Raw genomic sequence first — 25170 nt, forward strand, 5'->3', positions numbered from 1 at the left:
TACTTTTTTTTAATAAAATATGTCGGGAAAAAAAATGTCATTTTTTAATTTTTTTTGTTAAAAGTGGTGCTATTTTTTAAATTTTGATTTTTTAAGAAAATTTTAGGTATAACTCAACTGTAAAAGCTCTTCTATTCTTTTGTTTTAAACTACTGGGGACGACTCTAGACCTGCAACCGCAAAGCGCCTCAAAATAAAAGCATAGTTTATGACGCCCTCTACAGCCTAACATAATATAAAATTTTTTTCTATTTTAATTGTTTTTAATACTTTAAATCATACTTTTTATTATGCAAAAAGGCTTTTTAAATTTTATAATAAAATAAGCGAGAGAAAAATGTCGAATTTTTACATATTTTGCACACTTCTCATGAGGGATCCCCCTTAAATGATTTTAGAAAATAATTTCTGTCAGAATTATAAAGTAGTTGCAATATGTTTTTAAAGCAGCTGAAGTTATGAGATAACATTGCAAAGTAGTATTAGTGATAGCAAATGTACAATATACTCATAAATACTGGAAATTTAAATATTAAACTTTTACCCCGACTTAATGTATTGGCGAAAAAGGATCAGTTGCTATTCATTATTATCATTGAAAAATTATGATTCTGTTAAATATTTTTTATGTACTCTTTATTTTTTATTATCAAGTAAGTACCTGTGCATGAAGAAATTAAATTCATAATTTTTAACATTTTTAATTTTCTTAAATAAATTTATTGTTAACTATTTGAGTTTCTTAAAACTTTATTCTCCATATCTGAATTAGTAAATAAGAAAATGACAGGAAGTTATTTTGCAATCAGTTAAATTTTACTAACAGAAAAATTTAATTTGTAAAATTTTACTAATAATTAGTAGATTTATTTTATTAAAAATTAATCAATGTTCATTAATAACTAGTAAAAATTTCACTATTTGTTAGTAGTATTTTACCAATTCAGATTTATAGAGAGTTATTCATTTTTAACAACATATTGCAAGGAGATTAATTTTCATCTATTAATTAGACTTCTTGGTTACTTACAATAATACCAGAAGATGTTTGCAGTTTCAATTATAAAACATTATTGTCAACCATGACTCATTTATATCCAGATGAACTTGTTTCACAGGTAAATGAATAGTTTACATCTTTTAAATTGCAAGCAGATAATATAATAATTCAGAAAAATTACTCTGGAAATAGTATTAAATATAATACATAATTTGTAAATATTATAAAAGATATAAAATTTACAAAAAGTTACTGATAATAATTCTTATATAATTGTTTTCAGACAATAGAAAAAGAACCAGGAGAAGTCGATTTTATAATAATAGGAGCAGGATCCGCTGGCTGCATTTTAGCTAATCGATTATCAGAGAACAAAAATTGGAGTGTAGATAGACATTAAATGAAACATTTTTAAAAAAAGTTTAATCTTTTCCAAAATCAAAGAATCTCAAAATTTTTCACAGGTACTTCTATTAGAAGAAGGTGGAGAGGAACCATTAATTGGTAGTATTCCAGCAACACTACCAGCTCTTAAAAAAATTAGTCGACGTTATCAAACCGCATCAGGTGGAAATTATTGTTTGGCAAATAATGGATGTGTGTTCGTTAATGGCAAAGTAGGTTTTGAAAATATTTATAACAAATGGATTAAAAAGATGCAACATAAATTAGTTTCATTTTAGTGAACACTAAAGTGAAAATAATTTTGATATCCATTTACATTAAATATTTTCTCTGTGTAGGTAATGGGAGGAACTAGCAGTATTAATGTAATTATGTACACAAGAGGTAACAAAGAAGATTTTGATACTTGGACCCAATTAGGAAATCCAGGCTGGGGATATAAAGAAGTCCTACCTTTTTTCATCAGATCGGAAGATAATAGGGACAAAGATGTGAGTATCAAGTAGAAAAAATAGTGTACTACATTTAATCTGTAACATCCTTTAAGACAGATATTATTATAGTACTACAGATTTGTAGTAGTACTTCATAATTTAGTAGTTCCATTCGTTAATATTTATGATCCAGAATCTAATTTTCGTTGTATTATATTTTCAGATATTAACCACCAATCCAGATTATCATGGAACTGGTGGCTATCAATCTGTACAAAGATTACCATACGAAGATCCAATAGCAACAACTCTTCTTCAAGCTCTACGAGAAATTGGCTACAATACTACAGATTTGAACGGATTAAACCAAATCGGATCGATGCGAGTGCAAGCAACATCAAACAATGGATCAAGAGCAAGTACAAATGTTGCTTTTCTTCGACCCATTAGAACGAAACGACGCAACCTAATTATTAGAACTAATACTCGAGTGGTGAAAATTATAATAAATGAAGAAAAAAGAGCAAATGGTGTAGAAATTACCTCACTCAAAACAGGAGTAACTGAAATTATCACAGCAAAAAAAGAAATCATCCTATCAGCCGGATCAATAGAATCACCAAGATTACTTATGCTCTCTGGAATAGGTCCAAAGGATGATCTCGAAAAACATCGAATCAATGTTGTACAAAATTTATCTGTAGGACATAATCTTCAGGATCATGTAACATACACTGGAATTCGGTACAAACTAAGAGAAGATGAATCTTTATACAATCCGGATTGTCCAACGAGACAGAAGCATTTAAACCAGTATTTAGAATTTAAACGAGGTCCTTTTTCTTCAATGGGCATAATGCATGCTACTGCATATTTACAATTACCAATAGGAACAAATTCAACTGCTTCAAACATACAGATTCTGTTTCAGCCTAATTTTACCTCACTGGAAAGTTCAATGTACTATGATAATTTTTATCAACGGATAATTTTGTTACATCCTAAGAGTACCGGCTATGTGAAACTTAATGAGACTAACCCCGTTTGGGGTCAACCTCTAATCGACTTTAAATATTTTTCTAACGGTGCAGATTTGGATCAATTAATTGAAGGAAATCGTGTGGGACTAAAAATGATTGGCACAAAAGCAATCAGGGAAAGTATTTTCGACTTTGATAGAACACCTCTGCCGGGTTGTGAACAACATGAATTTAATTCTGACAATTATTGGCAATGTTCTGCAATGCATTACACTGTATCAATGTTTCATCCAACTGGAACTTGTAAAATGGGTCCGAAAAATGATTCAGAAGCTGTTGTTGATGCGAGACTACGAGTTTATGGTATCGAAGGTTTGCGAGTGGCTGATGCATCAATTATGCCATTTATTACAAGAGCGAATCCACATGCTACAATAATGATGATTGCCGAGAAAGCTAGCGATATGATCAAAGAAGACTGGATTTAAGTTTTTAATTTTTAATTTCTTTTTGGATTTTTTAAATTCTTTTTGAACAATATTATGTTTATAACTATCTAGACGAATTATCTCTAGATGTATACCATGTGTGTGAATTATAGACGACATTCAAATGATTTTAAATTTTTGTGTAAATTATTATTTTTCATTCATTGTATCTCATACTGCATAAATTTTTAATTATAATTAGAATAAAAAGTAATATGAAACGAAAAACACTCCAAATTCATTACGTTCTTTTCGTATTTTAATAAAACTGCATTTTTATTTTTTATCGATGATGACGTCAGGCAAAAATTTTAATTTTAACGCTGATCTATTGTGTTTTACAAAAGTAAAAAGTCAGTTGAAATTCCAAATTGATAAGAAAGCAATATGTTGTTATTTAATATTTTTTCTTTACTCTTTATTCTTTATAATCAAGTATGTATTAATTGTATATAAAGTTTTCGTTTTTTAGATGTATATTTTCTATCAATTTATCATTAATATTTTTATAAAAATTTTCTGCTGATTCAAATTGTTGTTTAAATTAGGCATGGATAACATCAGTTTTTACGAATCTTTACGCTTCTTCCATAACATGCAACTTTACTTACACAGCTCTAATATCACTTTTCACCAATGTATATCCAGACGAACATCTTTCACAGGCAGGTGAAGTTTATTAATTTAGTTTGACTAATTTAATTTAATAAATTTTATTAAATAGATTTTAATTATTTTAGTACTATCAATTAATTCTGTACAAGCATTGATATTTAATTAAAAACGAAAAAATTTATTTCAATTTTTAGCCATTTCGAAAAATACCAGAAGAAGTCGATTTTATTGTAGTAGGAGGAGGATCAGCAGGATGTGTTCTTGGAAATAGATTATCGGAAAATAAAAATTGGAGTGTAAATATTCTCTACTCGCTAGCTATAATAATAAACAGTTAAATAATTCTAATTATTAAATTAATTAAAATTTTAGTTTATTAAATCTTATTAATATGAAATAGGTACTTTTGCTTGAAGAAGGAAGCGAGGAGCCTTTAATAACAAGTATTCCAGCGTATTTTGCACTTCATGTAGTTTTACCAATTACTCGGCACTATAAAACAGTGCATGACAACGAATTTTGTCTAGCAACCAATGGATGTGATTTTATTACCGCTAAAGTACTTAATTAAACATTATTAACAGCTTTTCGTATCACAGCTTTTACGACAAACATTATTTATTACTAAAAATATTTCGTAATTGTTCATAGGTATTGGGTGGAGGAAGTAGCATTAACGGAATGTTTTACGTCCGTGGTAACAAAGTTGATTATGACAATTGGGCCGAATTAGGAAATCCAGGTTGGAGTTACAATGATGTTTTGCCATTTTTTCTAAAATCAGAGGACAACAGGGATGAAGAAGTAATTCTGATGATCTGCACAAAAAATAAATTTTCTATGTAGTTTCTAAAGTGATCTACGTTGAACTATTTTATCTAATATCTATTTTTTCTGTACCGAATATTGTGTTATCTGACATCTAATATCTATTGTTATAATATCTAATTTCTATTATAAATAATTCTACCAAATGTCTAATTTTTTAACCTGTTATTTACAGATAATAAAATTAAATCCAGGTTATCATGGCACTGGTGGCTATCAATCAGTTCAAAGAATGCCCTATGCAGATCGACCATCAAAAATTATACTCAAAGCAGTACGCGAACTTGGCTATAATGATACGGATTTTAACGGAGCAAATCAAGTTGGATCAATGCGTTTGCAAGCAACATCGAAAAATGGAGTACGAGCAAGTACAAATGCTGCATTCATTCGACCAATAAGATCAAAACGAAGAAATTTATTCATCAAAACAAATGTTCGTGTGGTGAAAATTTTAATTGATTCGGAAATGGGTAGAGCAATTGGTGTTGAACTTATATTAACGAAAACTGGAGCAACGAAAATTGTTATGGCAAGAAAGGAAGTAATTGTATCAGCAGGTACAATAGAATCTGCAAGATTGCTAATGCTCTCCGGAATAGGTCCTGCAGATGAACTCGAAAAGCATCGAATCAATGTTGTACAAAATTTATCCGTAGGGCAAAATCTTCAGGACCATGTATCATTCTGGGGGATTAGATTTCAAATCCATGGTGTGGATAGAGAAAATGTGAGTTGTCTCATAAGGCAAGCACACTTGCACCAGTACCTAAAATTTAAGAAAGGACCCATCGCCTCCATGGGTCTTCTTCATGCCGTATCGTTTCTGCAAACTCAGAACGCTACCAATTCAACATCTCCAGATATAACACTTGTGTTTTTACCTTTTCCCAAAAAATTCGACACTCCAATTTACTACAATAGTTTCTATCAAGGGGCATTTTTGTTAACACCAAAGAGTAGAGGTTTTATAAAACTAAACACAACTGATCCTCTATGGGGCAATCCGATAATAAATCCAAGATATTTGTCAGAAGAGTCGGACATGAATCGGGTACTATATGCATCGACAATTGGCATTAGGTTGAATAATTCAAAAACATTTAGGGAAAATAATATCATTATTGATGAAACGCCTATGGAAGGTTGTGAACATTTTGTATTTAATACCAGTGAGTATTGGCGATGCTTGGCGAGAAGATACACGCAAAATTTCTTTCACTATGCTGGAACTTGTAAAATGGGGCCAAAGAACGATTCGGAAGCTGTAGTGGATTCTAGACTACGTGTTTATGGAATCAAAGGCTTGCGTGTTGTTGATGCTTCGATAATGCCTGTTATTCCTCGAGCTAATACAAATGCACCGACAATTATGATTGCCGAGAAGGCTAGTTCAATGATCAAGGAAGATTGGATGTAGATTTTTGGTTTTAGAAATTTTCAATGGAAACTAATTTAGTATTGATAAAAAAAAATTGTAATTTCAAATTTCGTATTTGCTTACATAAAAAATTGTAATTACGATACTTTCTTCTATGAAAATTGTCCTAATAAATTAGTACCACAAACAAATATGGGTTAGAATGTATAACAGAATTTGTATTCAAACACTAAACATTTCAAGAACATTGTTAAAATTTTTTGCAGTTGTTTGTTGCAGTACATCATGTTTGGAATCTATAATTTCTATGTACTTCGTGATAATGTTCGTTGATTAGCTCTTTAAATATGAATTCGTAAAATATTACTAACAAATCGTGAAATACAACCAACAAATAGCAAAATTTTGACAATTTATAGCTACTTCTGCTAAAAAAATCCTTATTGTAAAGAAAATAAAAAATTTGTCTCTCCATTGGTCCAAAACTATTTTTGTGCTTAAAGATCACATAGAACTTAAAAATAAGGTTTTAATTTTAAGAGGAAATAAATAAATTTCGTTCATTTTAACGTTCAAAATTTTAGGAAACATTTTAAAGATCTAAAATCCTTGTGAGACGGACGCAATAATAATAAGTTCTGTTAAAAAAATATTATAAGTTTTGATTCTTAAAAATATTTTAAATTTAACTAAAGGACGTATTTTATTTTAAATTTATACAAATTACTTGGCAATATGCATTGACATTTGTAGTAAAATAAGCTTCTTTAACTATTAAAATTTATATAATTTGTATTTAATTTAACTGTATTAAAAATTTTAATGCCTTTTTCAGCTTGTTTTGTAAAAAACGTGAATTTCTAAAATCAGTTGCCATACTTACTTCTTCTATTGCATTGTAATATGTTTTTCTTAAACATCTTCTCATTACTTTTTACTCTTTATAGTCAAGTAAGTATTCGCATGAAATATTTTTAATTTTTGCAATTATTACAATTAGCGATTTTTTCCATTTAAATTTTTTCATTTCATTAATTTCTTTTCTTTTTTATTTTCTTTCTTTTGTACAATATTATTTGCAATACAAAAAAACCTTATAGCAAATAAAGATTTTATTCCAATTTAAATTATTTTTGTAAAAAATTCATTCTCACCCGTTTTAGGCATTTTGGTTATCATCTCTTCTATCGAAGCATTATATTTCTTTGACATGCGATTTAACTCAATCTACTTTATTATCAACTTTTGTGCATCTTCGTCCAGATGAGCATTTTTTACAGGTATGTAAATAATTTTATTTAAAACAAAGCAATTAAAAAATAATTTATTTCTTGAAATAATTAAAAAGAAAAATTGCAAGTGATATAAAAAATAGTAAAATTGCCAATTTAACTCTAAATTTGAATTAGTAAAAATGTTTACTAATTGGAATTAGTGACTGACTTTTTGCTTTTGAATTAGTAAATTTTACCAATAAATTAGTAGAAATTAATATTTATTAACTATATTTACTAATTCAGAAGCAAAAAGTTAGTTACTAATTCAAATTAACAAACATTTTAATTTATCCAAATTTAGAGACAACAATAAACTATTAATGATTTTAGAAACTACAGAAAATACCACAAGAGGTCGATTTTATTGTAATTGGAGCTGGCTCTGCAGGATGTGTTCTCGCCAATCGATTATCAGAAAATAAAAATTGGAATGTAAATAGATATTTAAATATTTAAATTAATTAATTTATATTAACAAATATTGTTTTCTAGAAATAATGATAATAATAGGAATAATAATTGTCAATTGAGTACTTTTAAATTATTTAATTAATTAACAATTGAATAATTATAAATTGACAATTCAATAAATGAAAAATAAATAATATAGAAATAATTTATATTAACGTTAAATAGGTTCTTCTGCTTGAAGAAGGTGGCGAGGAACCTCTAGTATCAAGTATTCCAGGATATTTTTTAATGAATGGAGAGTTACCAATTGTTCGACATTATAAAACTGTGACAAATGGCGAATTTTGTTCATCGACTAATGGATGTTTGTGGCTTGCAGGCAAAGTAATGGATTACCTAATTAGTTTTTTTTTATTAAAATATGAAAATTTCCACCTTCATAAATAGGAGAAAATTAATGGATAAATTTTTCAGGTAATGGGTGGTTCAAGTACAATTAATGGAATGATATACTTAAGAGGTCACCGAGACGATTATAACAATTGGAATACTTTAGGAAATTCAGGCTGGAATTATGATAATGTATTGCCATTCTTTATAAAGTCAGAGGACAATAGGGATGAAGAGGTCAGTAGCACTCAAATTATTACAAAAAAGGAAATCATCTTCTTTCAAAAGATGTTACCATAAAAGTAACTGTTTTCAATTTCCAGATAGTAAAACAGAATCCAGGTTATCATGGAACTGGTGGATATCAATCAGTACAAAGATTATCCCACAAGGACCAAACATCAAAACACATTCTTCAAGCTTTTCAAGAAATTGGCTACAATAGTACAGATTTGAACGGAGCTAATCAACTCGGATCGATGCGGATGCAAGCAACATCGAACAATGGATTAAGAGCAAGTACAAATGTTGCATTCATTCGACCAATTAGAAACAAGCGACGCAATCTAATAATAAGAACGAATTCCCGAGTGGTGAAAATTATAATTGACGGGGAAAAAAGAGCAATTGGTGTAGAATTCGTTTCAACAGAAACAGGAGCAACCGAAATTGTCACAGCAAAAAAAGAAGTGATCCTATCAGCCGGAACAATAGAATCACCAAAATTACTAATGCTCTCCGGAATAGGTCCAGCAGATGAACTCGAAAAGCATCATATCAATTTGATACAAAATTTATCCGTAGGACATAATCTCCAGGATCATGTATCATTTGTGGGTATTAAGTACCAAATAAACGATCCAACAACAAACTATCCGGATTGTACCAAACGAGAAGCGGATTTAAAACAGTATCTTAAATTCAAAAATGGTCCACTTGCATCCGGTAGTACTGGTCACACTTCTGCTTGCTTACAGACAAACAGTGTAAAAAATTCATCATCACCGGATTTCATGGTAGTAACAGTTCCAATAGGCAAACATGTCGATTCAAGCGTTTACTACAATAGTTTCATCCAAGGAGCATTTTTACTAACACCAAAGAGTCGAGGTTTCATAAAACTCAACGCAACTGATCCTGTTTGGGGCAATCCGATAATTAATCCCAGATATTTGTCAGATGAATCAGATATGGATCGATTGATGGAAGGAACTCGTATTATTTTGAAATTAATGAATACGACGGTATTTAGGGAGAATAATATTGTGATTGATGAAACAGTTTTGCCAGTTTGTGAGCAGTTTCAATTTAATAGTGACGATTATTGGCGGTGCTTGGCTAGGCAGAACACGCACACCTACTTTCACTATGTTGGAACTTGTAAAATGGGGCCAAAGAACGATTCGGAAGCTGTAGTGGATTCTAGACTACGTGTTTATGGAATTAGAGGCTTGCGTGTTGCTGATGCTTCGATAATGCCTGTTATTCCTCGAGCTAATACAAATGCACCGACAATTATGATTGCCGAGAAGGCTAGTTCAATGATCAAGGAAGATTGGATGTAGATTTTTTCAATTTAATGAAAAATAATTTAGTATTGTTTAAATTATTTCTAATTAATGCTAGTGAATTAATATTTTATGAGCGTTATTTAGAATTTTTGCGGTATTTTACTGCACTAGAGCATGTTTTGAATCAATAATTTGTATATACTTTGCGAAAATTTGCAAATTTTGCAAAACGAATATGTATTTTATGATATTTTTTTCAATAAAAATAAATAAAAAATAAAAATAATAAAACACTGCAGAGTTGATATTTTCCGAATAAACGAATCCGATTTTTAAAATTATTTCTTTCACAATTAGACTTTGTTTATAATGTATAATTATATATATTTACTTACGAAATTAAATCGACAGGAAACATATGTTGTCTTACTCACCTGAAACAAAACGAAAAGAATAATTTAATTTACAGTATAAACCTTCAAATTTTTCAACATCTGAAAATAATTTCTTTTCAAATAACTCAATTCTTGAAGAACTATCATAAAATTATTACTTATAAATTATTTAATGAATAATTTTACTTAAATATTTCAAAACTAATTGAATGTTAAGAGAGTTTCGTCTACAATTTTTATAAATAAATGAACTTCAAACGATTTTAGTTTGAAATTTTATAAACTTTCAATTTTGAATGAGTTTAATTAGAAATTTTAATGAACTTAGTTTTTGGAAAAATTTTAATAATTCAAATTCTTCTGAAATTAGTTAAATTTGTCAAATATATTAATTATTAAAACTAATGGTTTTGTAGAAGAATTAAGTTGAATACACAAAAAAAATTGAATTTTGGAGAAGTTACAAATGATTACAGAAATTCAATTATTTTCAATATCTACTATTTTAATAAAATTTCACAAAAGAATTCAATTATTTTAAAGAAAAATGTTAATAAAATTGTACGCAAATATTAATTTATTTTCATAAATAATAAAAATTTCATAAGAATTCAATTATTCACAAATTTTTTATAAATTTGTTCGCAATAATTCAATTATTTTTGTAAATAATAAAATTCTTTTTAAGAATTCAATTATTTTCATAAAATAATAATACTCATCGCAGAATTTCAATTATTTTTTAGTACAATAATTTTAACAGAATTTCTCGAAAAATTTGTAAATATTCTTAAAAATGATATGAAAATTCGTCGAAAAAATTCAATTATTTAAAAATTTGTTGATAAAATTTTTTATAAGAATTAAATTTTAAGAAACATTCAATTATTCAATAAATTATTTACTTTTGTATTTGAATAATTAAATTCTTGTGAAATTTTCTAATAAAAATTGATTTTAAGAAATTCCTATGGAAAAATAATAATAATTAAATATTTATTTATAAAGAAGTTATTTTCGAATAATTTTACAATTAAAGAAATTCGTAAATAAATCTAACAGATCATAAATTTATAGTTTAATTGCTGATAAGTAATTCAAATAGTTTAATTTCACTTCTATGAGAATATATAAAATAAAAATTTTTTCCTGTCCTTGCAAATCAAATGTATTATGCAGATGAAAATTACAATAAGTAGTTCTGAAAAATTTGCAATTTTGTCATTCTAATTAGGTTGATTACATTCTTTTTTTTTTGTTACGATTTTCATATGACGTCAAGGACAAAAATATTTTACGAAATAGAATTTATATTCATGAAATTTAAATTTATAAAATTAAAAGTATTACCAATAAAATAAATAAGTAAATTATAAACTACGAGTGTATGGAAAAAATGCACTTGATATTTCAAAATTCAATGGATATTATTTTTCAAAATAATGAATTAAAATGAAACAATTAATAATTTTAAAGAGAAGTTTTAAACTGGAACAACTAAACATTTCGATAATACAGTAAAATTTTTAATTCTTCTAAAAGTAAAAACTTTTTTCTGAATGAACAATAGTTAAAAATATAATTATTTCTTCATACAATGCTACTTGTAATAAAAGTATTAATGATGAAAAAAGTAGTTCTTTTAATTCTTTACAATTATACAAAGGGAAGGCTCCTCGATAAAAATTCTCAGAACTTAAAAAAATTTCAAAATCAACATTTCGACTATTTAAAATTACTTAAAGTTTCTACTAATTATTAGTAACTTTCTACTAAAAGTACAAATAATTTTTAAACTACTTAATGAAGTAGTAAATTAAAAAAAAAATAGTAAAAATCTTCGCTAATTTAAATTTATTGGATTACTTTTTACACTGAGAAAACTATTTATTTGATTCAAACATATTTTTTTTAAATCAAACTTAAAATATCTTTGCTATGCAGTCAAACATATTGAAGTTTAATTGAAACATATTGTTTGGTTAATTTAAAGAAATAATATATTTAATTCAAACATAAGTTATGGTTGATTTTAAATTATTTATAATCAACTTTTAAATTTAAATCAAAGATAAAATTTTTAAACATGAAATTTAAATGAAACTCGTTACTCGTTACTCGTCAGACAAATTATAAAATAAAAATGTTAAATTTCTATGAAATTAGGAGTAACTACAAGTTTATAGTTTCTAATTCATAAACGTACTCAGCGACACCGTAAATCCCTAAGTAATTTGTTTAAAGCGATTTTAGTAGGTTTGGAATTATTGTTCCGACATATTGGATCTGCCATTTTGAATTTTGAAAGACTGACATCGAATTCGTAATCAGCGACACTGAAAACTCCTGAATAACGAGTTTGAAGTATATTTAATGCGATTTTTAAAATACGTCAGCCATATTAGATCCGCCATTTTGAATTTTGAAAAACTGACTTCGGATGCTTAAACAGACCTCGAAAATTCCTGGGTAACGAAAGTTATAGAAATCCATAAATTATTTTGTGAAATTGTTTATAAATAGCTGTAAAATTTGCAATTTGTAATTTTTTGACTGGCCTCTTTCAGATAACTTTTATAGTACTATTAATTTGAATTTAACATACTTTTTGGAATCTAAACACAAAAAAAAATATTGTGCAGAAATTTTCTCCATTTTCTTCCTTCGATTGTAAAACTATCCGTAATATACAAGTTCAATGGCATTCTATGGAATATAATTAATTCGTTTCTTATGCAACCCAATTTTAAAAATAGCACAGAATAATCATGTGATATTGAAGTTAACGAATTTACATGAATTATCTCTATTATGTAAGAAAACTGTATAGATAGTTAAATTTCATACAATGTATGTGAATTTTTAAAAATCGAAAAGCGAATATAAAAGACAGCCAAAATAATCGAATTTCATAACAACTGCCATCATGCCACCTGGTTGGGAACCACTTGAAATGTTCATTCTCTTCGTTGTTTCATGTGAGCATTAAACTATTTATTCATCAATTTTTACAATTTATAAATTTCATCAAAAATTTCTCTCTTTTATAAATTGGTATTAAAATTGTGCTTTAATTTTAAAATTCGGTTCGACTTGAAATAATTGAAGCGTAACGTTGCTAAAATTAACGTTTTTTAACTTTAGTATGCAAAAGAATGCGCAAAAATTTTTGATGTACTGGAAATTAAAATTTGCTAAAGCTTTTTAAATGAGTAAAATTTGTAATTGTTAATTAAGTAAATAATTTATTTCTTAATTAAATATTCAGATAATTTATTAATTTTTCTATTTAGTTAATTTATAAATTAACTAGTTACATAATTTATTAATTAAATAATTAATTATTTGACATCGTAATTAATTGTTTAATTAAGAAATTCATTATGTAATGTATTTATATATTAACTATTAAATTAATTATTTAATTAACTAATTAACTATTTTCTTACTGAACTATTCAATTAATATCTAAATGAACTGCTTAATTCAGAAATTAATTAATATATTTATTAACTATTTAATTAAGAAATTAATTAATTTATTAATCAATTGATTAAATAATAATGTCATATCAATTATAATATTTATAATTAAAATTGATTATAAATTATTATTTACTGTCAAAGTCAAAAAAAAAAAAAACATAAAATTAATTAAATTATAACAGATTGTTTAATTTTTTTTTATAGATCTTGCAAATGGAATTACAAAGTTGCTTCAAAGCTTCTCTCCCTTAATTAAAGCGGTTGGAGGCGTTGGTGGGCTTCCAATAGGATAGTAACTATAAATGAAAATCATGCTCAAATTCTAACATCTATGTCTACATCAAAGTAGATTTGACTGTGAAAAAAATAAAACAATTGTAACTAAAAATTATTGTACTATTAAATATCACCCTTCTGATACTTATTTTACAATTAAGAAGTATTTTTAAATTTAATCTAATTTAGTACTTCAGCTAAAAATTTTTAAATTTTAAAAAAAAGTTAAACAAAAAGACTAAATTATTTCTAGAATCAATTCTTTTTATGCAGAATAATGGAAAACTTTTTTGAAAACTTATTAAAAATTTGAAAAGAATAGAAACACGTTTTTAACCCGTAACCATGACCCAACGTTGGGTCGTGAACTTCTTAGCGTAAAATAGCAATTTGTTATTTAAATTATAAAATAAATTCTTTTATAACATTAGGGGCCATTCATTAATTACGTAAGGGTTTTTAGAAGAGGGGGGGGGGTTTGGAAAATCTCTACATGGCCTTACGTCGGGGGGGGTGGGGGGGTCAAAGCCATTCTTACGTAATATTTTATACTTAAGGGGCACACCTAGTGTGAGTGACTGACAAAAACGTCGATTTTTAGGAATTTTTTTCAGGGAAATTATTGCATCTAATTTTTTTTAAAGTTTTGTACATGTATATTTGTATAAATAGTGAACATTTTGTAATTTTTTCAAAGAAAAATATCTTTTTTTTAAAGAGTTATTCGCTATATCCAAAAAAAAAACAGTTTTCCCACTGCTGCAGTTATTGCGGCCTTCTGAGTGACTGAAATCAAAAAAACCAAAAAGATTATTAAACTAGAAGATATTTGCCGTACAATGCGGCTCCAGTTTTTTGATTGGATGAAAAATAAAATTTTGGGATGCCAAAAACCATAGGATTTTTTTGGCGAAATTTAAAAGCTTTTTTCAAAACTCCGCCATTTTGTTGCAATTCAATATTTTTTGACATCCGAGGGTCATTATACGGCAAATATCTTCTAGTTTAATAATCTTTTCGGTTTTTTTGATTTAGGTCACTGAGAAGGCCGCAATCACTGCAGCAGTGGGAGAACTTTTTTTTTTTTTGATACTCAGGAGATAGCGAATAACTTTTTAAAAAAAAGATATTTTTCTTTGAAAAAATTACAAAATGTTCACTATTTATACAAATATACATGTAGAAAACTTTAAAAAAAATTAGATGCAATAATTTCCCTGAAAAAATTCCTAAAAATCACCGTTTTTTTCAGTCACTCACACTAGGTGTGCCCCTTAAAGTCGACATTCGCCCGGGAGCGAATTTATACACAGACTTCACTCAATCAATTAATTTGCTCAATTAATTAAGCATTTTTAATATAAAAAAAATAAATAATAGAATTATTTATCGTATAGAATTAAAATTAACAAACAATTGGATTCATAGGCATATTGAATAGAAGAAATACCTGTTTTTTGCTTTTAATTTGCAATTGCTTAAACAAATTAATAATAATTTAACAATTTTTGAAAACTGTTGACGCGAATCGATTCTGTGTAAAAAATTAAGAAATTTTAGTACCTATAGATTATTTTTTTGTCCAAGTCGTATTTTGTTCACAAAATTGTTTTAAACAAATTATGCTGAATAAATATGGTGTTTCATCCCAAGCAAAAGCAATTGGAAATTAAAAACAAAAAACAGGTATATAATAATTTTTACAATTTGCCTATGAATTTAATTGTTAATTTTACTTTAAATCCATTTCTTTATCCTTGGTGTGAAACACCATTTATGCAGCATAATTTGTTTAAAACAATTTTGTGAACAAAATACGACTTGGACAAAAAAATAATCCATAGGTATACTAAAATTTCTTAATTTTTTGCACAGAATCGATTGGCGACAACAGTTTTTAAAAATAAAATGTTTTTATTAATTTGTTTCAACAATTATTGTTAAAAAATTGGAAATTATAAACAAAAAAACCTCTTTTTAGGGTTCCGTACACACTACGGTGTAACGGCGGAACCCTATTGGTGAGACTCTTGTGTCCGTAGCCAAATCGTGTCCCCCCCCCTAGCGGCTAAACTATTTGACCTAAAGAGCTCAAATTTGGTCCAGATATGTATTTTCACTCGTAGATTACAGGAAAAATATAGCGAAATTTTGCATGCTGGTGTATTTTTACTCGAATATTACAGGAAAAATATAGAGAACTTGATATGTAATGATGGCCTTAGCGTTGTCAAGAAAAAACTAAAAAATTTAAAAAACAAAATTTTTTTTTCCTAACTTTTACATTATTTGACCTAATGAGCTGAAAATTGGTATCGTAGTGTATTATTACAGTCTGACGACAAAAAATTTATACTTTTTGAAAAACTTTTTGAAAAAAAATCAAAAAAAATTTTTTAATTTTAAAAAAAAAAAAAAATTTTTTTAATTTTTTTTAAACACGTGGCATTAAATATTTTATGGAAGAGTGAAATTTTAAGAGAATAAGTGAGAGATTGTTTTCTGACTTTAATTTTTTAACTAAAAATAAAAAAAAATTGGACAAGTGCGAGTTGTACTTGCACTGCAATGGCGGGTTCCGTACACAAATACTAAAACAATACTTGCAACATTTATCGGTAATTGGTAGAATTAAAATAAACAATTTAAAAAATATATTAAAATCATTTGATAAAAAAAAGAAGTAAAAAAAAATTAAAGTTAAAAAATTATTATTTTTAACAAGATTTGATATACAACACTTTAATTTTTTTTTAGTTATTTTTTTTATCAAATGATTTTAATACCTATATTTTTTTAATTGTTTATTTTAATTCTACCAATTACCGATAAATGTTGCAAGTATTGTTTTAATATTTGTGTACGAAACCCGCCATTGCAGTGCGAGTACAACTCGCACTTGTCCAATTTTTTTTTTTTTTAAGTTTGCCTGTTAATCCAATTTTTAATTTTTTAATGCAATGATTGATTTCTTCATAAGACTTAATGGATTAAATATTGAAATTAATATTTTTTAGCATTTGTTAATTAATATTGTTTAAATAATCGATTATTGAATTTCATTGTTTCAACTTTAGAATGAAATATATTGAAAGGTTTTATTAGAAAACTGCATAAAAAATAAAGAATTACTTATAAGATAAACAATTCTATTATTTATTTGTTTATTAAAAATGCTTAATTGATTAGGGTAAGGGTCCCCAAGGTGGCCACCCATCTTTTGAACGACTGTAAATAAAACTTGGCGATTTTTGAAAAACAGACGAAATTTCGACTTTCAAAAAAGTGTCCACAAACCGTTTTTAACGATATTTCATTATTCGACACTTGTTAGACAAGCTCGTGGTAAAATCTTACGTAAGAAGGGGGAGGGGGGGTCAAAATTACCTAAAATCGTCCTTACGTAATTAATGAATGGCCCCTTATTCACACACTACAGGTATCGATGCTACTATACATTAAGTCATAAATAATTAATTATTTATTAATTTTTGAGTAATATAAAAAATTTAAAAGATTTTGCTGGACATTTTGGGCTAATCATATAAATATTTTTTCACACAGTGAAGGGGTTAAGATTAAAACAAACTTTTTCAAAATTGAAAGAAGTTGAACAAAATTTTTCTAAATTAGAAAAATTTTCGTAAAAGTAGGAAAGTAAATTTAAAAGTTTGTTTTTCTCCTTCAAAATATAATTACATTATTGTAATTATGTTTAATTATATATATATAATTAAATAATATAATTATATGTTATAAAATCTTTAATATGATTTCAGTAATGACAATATTAATATTGCATTAGAATTTGAATGGAAAAAAAGGCAATAATACATAATTATAATATTGGCTATTCAAATAATTTTTCGTTTAGCAAGAAACTTTATGTTTATGTATTTACATGTACGTAAAAAAAAAATTAAAAATAGAGTATTTTTGTTAAAATGACTTTTAAATTAAGAAATTACAATATTCTATGAGTAATGTAAAAAAATATTCTTAAGTTATCATGAATCCTATTATTATTAATTTTTTCCTCCTGACAAATACAATATATAAAGGACAATTTTTCCAATAATTTCATCAAATCGTTTCAACATGCCGAGTCCAGAAGAAGATTTCCTCATTTTACTTACTTTCGCCTTTAATTGTAAGTATAAAAAGTTAAATATTAGTTTTTTTTATTTTTCTAATTGCAAATAAATGCAGTATAAACTTTTTCAAAATAAAATTAATATAAAAATTTAATTATTTTTAAAAATTCACGCTATATTGCTTTTAATATTCAATTATTGTTTAAAATTTCAACTGAAATTAATTTTCAAATCAATTTTTATTATAAAATTCTACTAGAATTCAATTACTTAAATACAAAAAAAAATAATTTATTGAATGTTTCTTAAAATTCAATTCCCATAAAGAATCGTTATCAACAAATTTCCAAATAATTGAATTCTATCGACGAATTTTAATAAAATTTTTAAGAATCATTACATTTTTCGAGAATTTTGATTAAAATTATATTAAAAATAATTGAAATTCTGCAATGAGTTTTATTATTTGTGAAAATAATTGAATCCCTCAGAAGAATTTTATTACTTTTGAACAATATTTAATTTTTGCGAAGAATATTATTACTTTTGAAAATAATTGAATTTTTGCAATAATTTGTAACTTTTACAAAATTGAATTCTTTTTTTTCGTGTTTTTAACTAAACATCTTCTATAAATCCACTATTTTTAATAATTTTTGAAGAAGTACTTTAAGAATTTTCAAATTCAATTTAACAAAATTTCAATCATTTGTAAATTCTTCAATTAAATATATATTAGAAAATAAAAACTTTAAATAGTTTCAAAAAATATCCAAAATTAAAGTTTCTCCAAAGAATAATTAATTCCACAGAATTGTTAGTTAAAAATATGAAAAATTTTAATTTTCAAAGATTTTAATTCTGAAACTTTTTCAAAATTCAATTATTTCTAAAAATTTACGCTTTAATGCCCTTTTAAAATTCAATTATAATCTAAAATTTTAACTGAAATCCATTTTTAAATCAATGCTTATGAGAAAATTCTACTAGAATTCAATTATTTAAATACAAAAATAACAATTTATTGAATAAATGAATGTTTCTTAAAATTGAATTCTCATAAAGAATTTTATCTATAAATTTTTAAAGAACTGAATTCTTTAGACGAATTTTTATAACATTTTAAAGAGTTTTTTCGAAGAATTCGATTAAAATTGTATTAAAAATAATTGAAATTCTGCAATGAGTTTTATTATTTACGAAAATAATTGAATTCCTAAAAAGAATTTCATTATTTACGAAAATAATTGCGAAGAAATTTATAAAAAAATGTGTAAATAATGAAATTCCTGTGAAATTTTTATTATTTTTTGAAAATAATTAAAAGTTTAAGTAGAATTTTATTAAATTTTTTTTAAATAATTGAATTCTCTTGGAAAAATTTTTGAAAACAATTGAATTCCAAATTTCCTAGAATTTAAAGTGAAATTGCAATTAAATTTGAATTAATATTATTGTGAAATGTTTCGAAAATTCAAAATCTTTGGTAATCTGTATTTTTCTACAAAAATTTTTATTTTTTTTATAGTTATTCTAAAAAATCTTAGTGGCATTTTGAATATGATTAATGGAATGAACCCTATTGCTCAGGCTATTAAAGCAACTCCTCTAGGAGGTGGGCTGCTTGGATAACAGTAACCAGGTAAAATACTCCTAATATTTAAATAATAATTATTTAGAAAATAATTTTTTAATTACTTTCGTCGAAAATTTGCACTCAAAATTTTAAAAAATCAAAAATTTAATAAATAAACATTTATATAATTAACTAATTTTAATATAATAATTATGAAATAATATTAACATAATAATTATTATAAATTAATATCAATATAATCATTATTAATTAGTATCATTAATTTTTAAACGAATGAAAATTATCAAATTATTTAAAACATTTTAAAAATAAAATATTTACTTCTAATGCTGCTTCACTTGTTTTTGCAGATTTTTATTGTTCTGAAGGAAACAGGAAGTAATTTACACGAATATAACCATGACAATACTGAGAGATGGAGAGGAGAAAATACCCTCTCATGCAATGAGAATGTAAAAAAACTGAATGGAATTATAAATCGTGTGCACCGGAATTGAACTTTTGGAATTATTGATGTCTTTGAATTTAGAAACCAGAAACCACTTCAGCAGTCATCAATGATGGAGCTTGTTAAAATTCTATTCAGTGATTTTTCGCAACGAAAGAAAATATAATGAAGATTATTATAAAATTCAGGTTCAATTATTTATACAATACTGTGAATGTTCCTTCAGAACGATAAAAATATTTCTGATCTCCAAGCAGACTTAATAAATAAATATAAAAATGTAAAATACAATTTTTTTATTCATCTATCCTATACGCAAAATGAAGGGTTTGAAATTTTTCAATAAAATTAATTCTACAGAATTGTTAATTAAAAGTATATGAAAAATTCAAATTTTCAAAGATTTTCGTTTGAAACCTTTTCAAAATTCAATTATTTCTAAAATTTAATATTCAATTATTATCTAAAATTTTAACTAAATTTAATTTCGAAATCAATTTTTATTAGAAAATTCTACGAGAATTCAATTATTTAAATATAAAAATATATAATTTATTGAACAAATAATCGAATATTTATTAAAATTGAATTCTCAGAAAGAATTTTATCAACAAATTTTTAAATAATTGAATTCTATCGACGAATTAATTATTTATTATTAATTATAATTGAAATTCTGCGACCAGTTTTATTATTTATGAAAATAATTGAATTCCTAAAAAGAATTTTATTATTTATGAAAATAATTGAATTTTTACGAAGAAATTTATAAAAAAATTTGTAAATAATTGAATTTTTACGAAGAAATTTATATAAAAAATTTGTAAATAATTAAATTTCAGTAAAATTTTTTATTATTTATGAAAATAATTAAATGTTTACGTAGAATTTTATTAAAATGGTAGATATTGAAATTATTGAATTGAGAAAATTTTTTGCAAATAATTGAAATTTTGCCAAGAATTTTATTATTTATAAAAATAATTGAAATTTTGATGAGAATTTTTTTAAATTTTTGAACAAAATTTCAATTTTTGCGGTGAATATAATTATTTATGAAAATAATTGAATCCCAGAAAAAAATGTTATTAATTATGAAAATAATTGAATTATTGCGAAGTAATTTATAAAAAATTTGTAAATAATTGATTTCCAATGAAATTTTGAAAATGTTGAAAATAATTAAATGTTTACGTAGAATTTTATTAAAACTTTTTTTAAATAATTGAATTCTTTTGGAAATTTTTATTAAAATAGTAGATATATTAAAAATTATTTAATTGAGGAAAATTTAAAAAAAAATTGAAATTTTGCCAAGAATTTCATTAAAATTTTTGAAAATAATTGAATTTTAGAGAATAATTTTGTTATTTATTGAATTTTTGAAAAGAATTTTATTACTTTTGACAATAATTAAATTTCTGCAATCATTTGTAACTTCTCCAAAATTCAATTTTTTTTAGTGTTTTTAACTAAAATTATTCTTCTATAAATCCATTATTTTTAATAATTAATTAAATATAAATTAAAAAATTTAACGAATTTCAGAATAATTTGAATTATTAAAATGTTTCATAAATCTATAAGTTCTTTAAATTGAAATTGAAATTTTATCAAATTTAAAATTGAGACCTTTTGAAGTTCATCTGTTTATGAATATTGTAAACGCAATTTTTAAAATTCAAATAATTTTGAAATATTTAAGTAAAATTATTCATTTAATAATTTCTAAGTAGGTAATAATTTTATGATAATACTTCAAGAATGAAGTTATTTAAAAAGAAATTATTGTCAGAAATAGAAAAATTTGAAGGTTTTTAGAATTCGTGGTAATTTCATAAGGCATACAAAAATGACACGAAAATTCAGAATTTTCTTATGAATTCTAAAAATTAAATTTTTCTCATGGGAAAAAATTAAAAAATAAATTAAAATAAATTCAATTAAAAATACTGCAGTATTTTTAATAAAAATCCTTGACTTTTCCATTCAGGGAAAATTTCAGGGACATGAGTCCCTGAAGTTAGAGTCAAAAATATTATTTGCGATTTTTAGAGATGAAAATGTCACTAATTTTTCCTCTTTCATTCATTTAGGGGTTAAAAATATGTTCAAAGTACGTTTTTCACTAAAAATCTTTGAAATAATTCTTTAATACTTTTCGATTTCACGAAAAAAAAAATATTTTTTACGCTGAGCGTCGACGCTACCAAAATGAATAAAAAAAAAAAAAAAGAAAAATAAGAAAATAAAATAAAGAGTAATTAAAAAATATACTTTTTTCTCGTTAATGAAAAATATCATCTGATATATGAGAAATTCAGTTTCATTTCATTAAAATTTGTACCTTTATTTTTCAATATAGCACACCATGATGAAGTGTTTTTTAAAATAGAAAATTAAAATTTACAATCTGATTTATGTAATAATAAAGAATGCTCAAATATTATAATTTTCATATAATATCTATGTGACTTTTTAAAAATGTGAAAGATAATATAAAGGACAGTCACAAATTTTTTTTTCTATTATTTGCCAATATGTCTTCTGCTTTTGGACTACTGATTCTTTTAATCACCTTTATATTAAAATGTACGTAAAAAAATTGAAAGGAAATGTAATAAAAAAAAAAGAATTTTCCAGAGAAATACTAAAAATTTTGTTGTTTCTTTCTATTATTTCAGTTATTTTAGATCATATTGATGATATAATTAGATTACTTCAAAATATCGCTCCTGTTGTTCGATCATTAAGAAGTAGTCCTAGTATTGGTCAAATTTTAGGCATTCAAAATGGATAGAAGGTAAATTTAAAATAATTATTTTTATTACATATTCTACTGCTCATAAATTTTGAAAACAATAAAATTATTTTTACTTTTTCTTTTTAAAGAAAATTTACTTTTTCATTTTCATCCAAGAAAATTTTTAAGTATGTTAATAATTATTTATATTCACAGAAAGATTTTGTCTCCGCAAAGGAATTCAAACAGTTATTTAAAAAAAAATTCTATCATATTACTCTGTAGTAATTATTAAAAATGTGAATTTAAAATTACACCCACCCGATTAATATTGGAACTTATGTATAATAAAATAAATCATAAAATTATTTCTGCAAATATTATTATAACCTGCACAATCTTTTCCTAAACTAAATTCTATATTTTTAAAATTAATTAAGAAAAAAGTTTTTTAATTTTAAAATTAATTTAATTTTACTCAATTTTTTTTATTAAAGTATAATAATAATTTTGCTCGTGGAATTAACGTTCTCTTTTTGTAATTATTATTAATGTTGTAATTATTATTAATGTTATAATTATAATAATTGTCGTTATAATTTTCAAAATAATTTTGAAAAGATCACAATAGTTTGTTGTTTTCTTTCATTATGTTAAGTTTAACACTTTTTTTTCATTTTTTTACATATAAAATGTTTATTTATATTAATACAAACGAATATCCGGAAAATGATTGTATAATTAATAATGATAGTGAATAAATATCATTTAAAAAATTTAACATATTTCATATTATCATGATTGATAATAAAAAATCATAAATAAACATACAGTAAGAAATTATTATTATTATTATTATTATTATTAATAGTAATAATAATTATAATAATAATTTATAATAATAATAATTGTTATAATAATAAATATTATTATTTTTAATATTATTATTTAAAATAATTATTGTTCAGAAAAATCACAATTATATGTACGTATGGGAGGACAAAAAAAAGTCGAATTGAATAATAAGGAAAAAAATCGAATTTTTTCTCTCTTCGGAAAAGAAAACCAAAAAAAAAGTAACAAGAATAATATTAAGAAAGAAAAAAAAAGAAATCTATTTTTAAAATTCAGGTGACTTATATTTTTTTCTTCATAATATATGTTATCGATATTATGCAAAATAAAAAGGAATTGCAGTCATTCACAATTCACATATTTTAATGTGATAATAATGAATTTCTTAGCATTCGCAAAGGAATATAAAAGGTGTTCAGTTCTCGTACTCTGAAAAAAATATGATAATAATGGCGCTCCTTAATCTTGTCTTATTTCTTCTAATTACTATATTAAAAAGTAAAAAAAATTAAAAAAAAAATTTCTTGTCTTTTTAATTAAATAATACCGAATTATTTACTTTTTGTATTATTCTAGATATACCGGGAATTATGGAGCCGCTTACTCAATTGCTTCAAAGCCTTTTGCCAGTGCTTCAAAGTTTACAGAGTTATTTAGAAAATTTGGGTATAAATTTAAACAGTACTTCATCCGGTACTACAACAACTGCTGCACCGTCTCTTTTACCTCGTCTAAATTTACCTAAAGTTACTGGTTAAAACAGTGATCAGGTATTTTTTTTTCTTAATTTCATAAGTTTACTATAATTATTTAATTATTAAAATTTCTATTATTTACAATTATCAATTTTTTTACATTCTAAAAATTAAATTTTTACTAATTCATTAATTATTTTGTGAAGAAGATTAAATTCATAATTAATAAAAGTGTAAAAATGTAAATACATTGTTATTAATTATAAATGAAAAGTACGATTGAGAATTAAGTGGAAAATTGTTGATTTTTAAATTGTCGATAAATTAAAATCAAATTAGAAATCAAGTTCAAAAATTAAAATCAAAATTGAAAACACGATTTTTATTCACGTTTTTTTTATATCACAATTTACAGAACAGTTTATATAGAATTTTACCAGTGATTGACATTATTTTTATGTACAATTTTCTAGGTTCCTATATTTCGACCACTAATGAAAACTGACAAACCTTAATAGCGACAGAAATAAATTTTAGCAAGGCAAAATAAAATAGATTTGACGTCAAACAATAAAATATGACGTATGCAATTTAATTTATCAAGAAAAAAAAAATGGAAATAAATATTAAAAACAGAATGACGTTGCACAATTTTCTGAAGAGTAAACGGTATTTTTTAATTTAGTCAATTTGAAATTCACAAATGTATTGACAGTATTAAATCTCAATATCAAATATTAAATAGAATATATTTATTAATAACTGTGTAATTAAATATATTATATTAAATATTTGTATAATATTCAAATTTACAAAATTCGACTAATGTATAATAGAAAAAATTGTAAAAAGAAAATAAAAT

At 24.7% G+C, this 25170-nt stretch overlaps 2 protein-coding genes and 4 long non-coding RNA genes across 7 annotated transcripts; all 6 read left to right on the forward strand.

Annotated features, from left to right (window-relative positions):
• Positions 1-1063: 1063 nt before the first annotated feature.
• Positions 1064-6607, forward strand: LOC122509548. The gene is made up of 11 exons (XM_043623715.1): positions 1064-1118; positions 1284-1385; positions 1465-1617; positions 1744-1896; positions 2063-3302; positions 3687-3742; positions 3856-3972; positions 4117-4218; positions 4323-4481; positions 4574-4726; positions 4926-6607. The coding sequence occupies exons 1-11, from the start codon at positions 1083-1085 to the stop codon at positions 6168-6170; spliced, it is 3516 nt and encodes a 1171-aa protein (XP_043479650.1). The 5' UTR covers positions 1064-1082; the 3' UTR covers positions 6171-6607.
• Positions 6608-7027: 420 nt separating this feature from the next.
• On the forward strand, positions 7028-9903 carry LOC122509415 (glucose dehydrogenase [FAD, quinone]-like). Of its 2 annotated transcripts, none has more exons than XM_043623462.1 (6): positions 7028-7082; positions 7295-7411; positions 7739-7840; positions 8045-8203; positions 8294-8446; positions 8533-9903. In XM_043623462.1, the coding sequence occupies exons 1-6, from the start codon at positions 7035-7037 to the stop codon at positions 9772-9774; spliced, it is 1821 nt and encodes a 606-aa protein (XP_043479397.1). In that variant the 5' UTR covers positions 7028-7034; the 3' UTR covers positions 9775-9903. The 2 variants fall into 2 exon arrangements, with proteins under 2 accessions (XP_043479397.1, XP_043479398.1); XM_043623463.1 differs by having other exon boundaries at positions 7748-7840.
• A 2936-nt stretch (positions 9904-12839) lies between these two features.
• LOC122509466 lies at positions 12840-13988 on the forward strand. Its single transcript, XR_006302358.1, has 2 exons — positions 12840-13093; positions 13805-13988. It is a non-coding gene; the product is annotated as an uncharacterized LOC122509466 (long non-coding RNA).
• Positions 13989-17881: 3893 nt separating this feature from the next.
• LOC122509410 lies at positions 17882-20301 on the forward strand. The gene is made up of 3 exons (XR_006302354.1): positions 17882-18026; positions 19499-19612; positions 19918-20301. It is a non-coding gene; the product is annotated as an uncharacterized LOC122509410 (long non-coding RNA).
• Positions 20302-22503: 2202 nt separating this feature from the next.
• Positions 22504-23126, forward strand: LOC122509314. Its single transcript, XR_006302346.1, has 3 exons — positions 22504-22607; positions 22700-22818; positions 22975-23126. It is a non-coding gene; the product is annotated as an uncharacterized LOC122509314 (long non-coding RNA).
• Positions 23127-23972: 846 nt separating this feature from the next.
• Positions 23973-24911, forward strand: LOC122509313. Its single transcript, XR_006302345.1, has 3 exons — positions 23973-24111; positions 24190-24383; positions 24782-24911. It is a non-coding gene; the product is annotated as an uncharacterized LOC122509313 (long non-coding RNA).
• The last annotated feature ends 259 nt before the right edge of the window (positions 24912-25170 follow it).

Source organism: Leptopilina heterotoma, unplaced genomic scaffold (assembly GCF_015476425.1).
Source record: "Leptopilina heterotoma isolate Lh14 unplaced genomic scaffold, ASM1547642v1 Lhet_60, whole genome shotgun sequence".
Classification (NCBI taxonomy): Eukaryota; Metazoa; Arthropoda; class Insecta; order Hymenoptera; family Figitidae; genus Leptopilina; species Leptopilina heterotoma.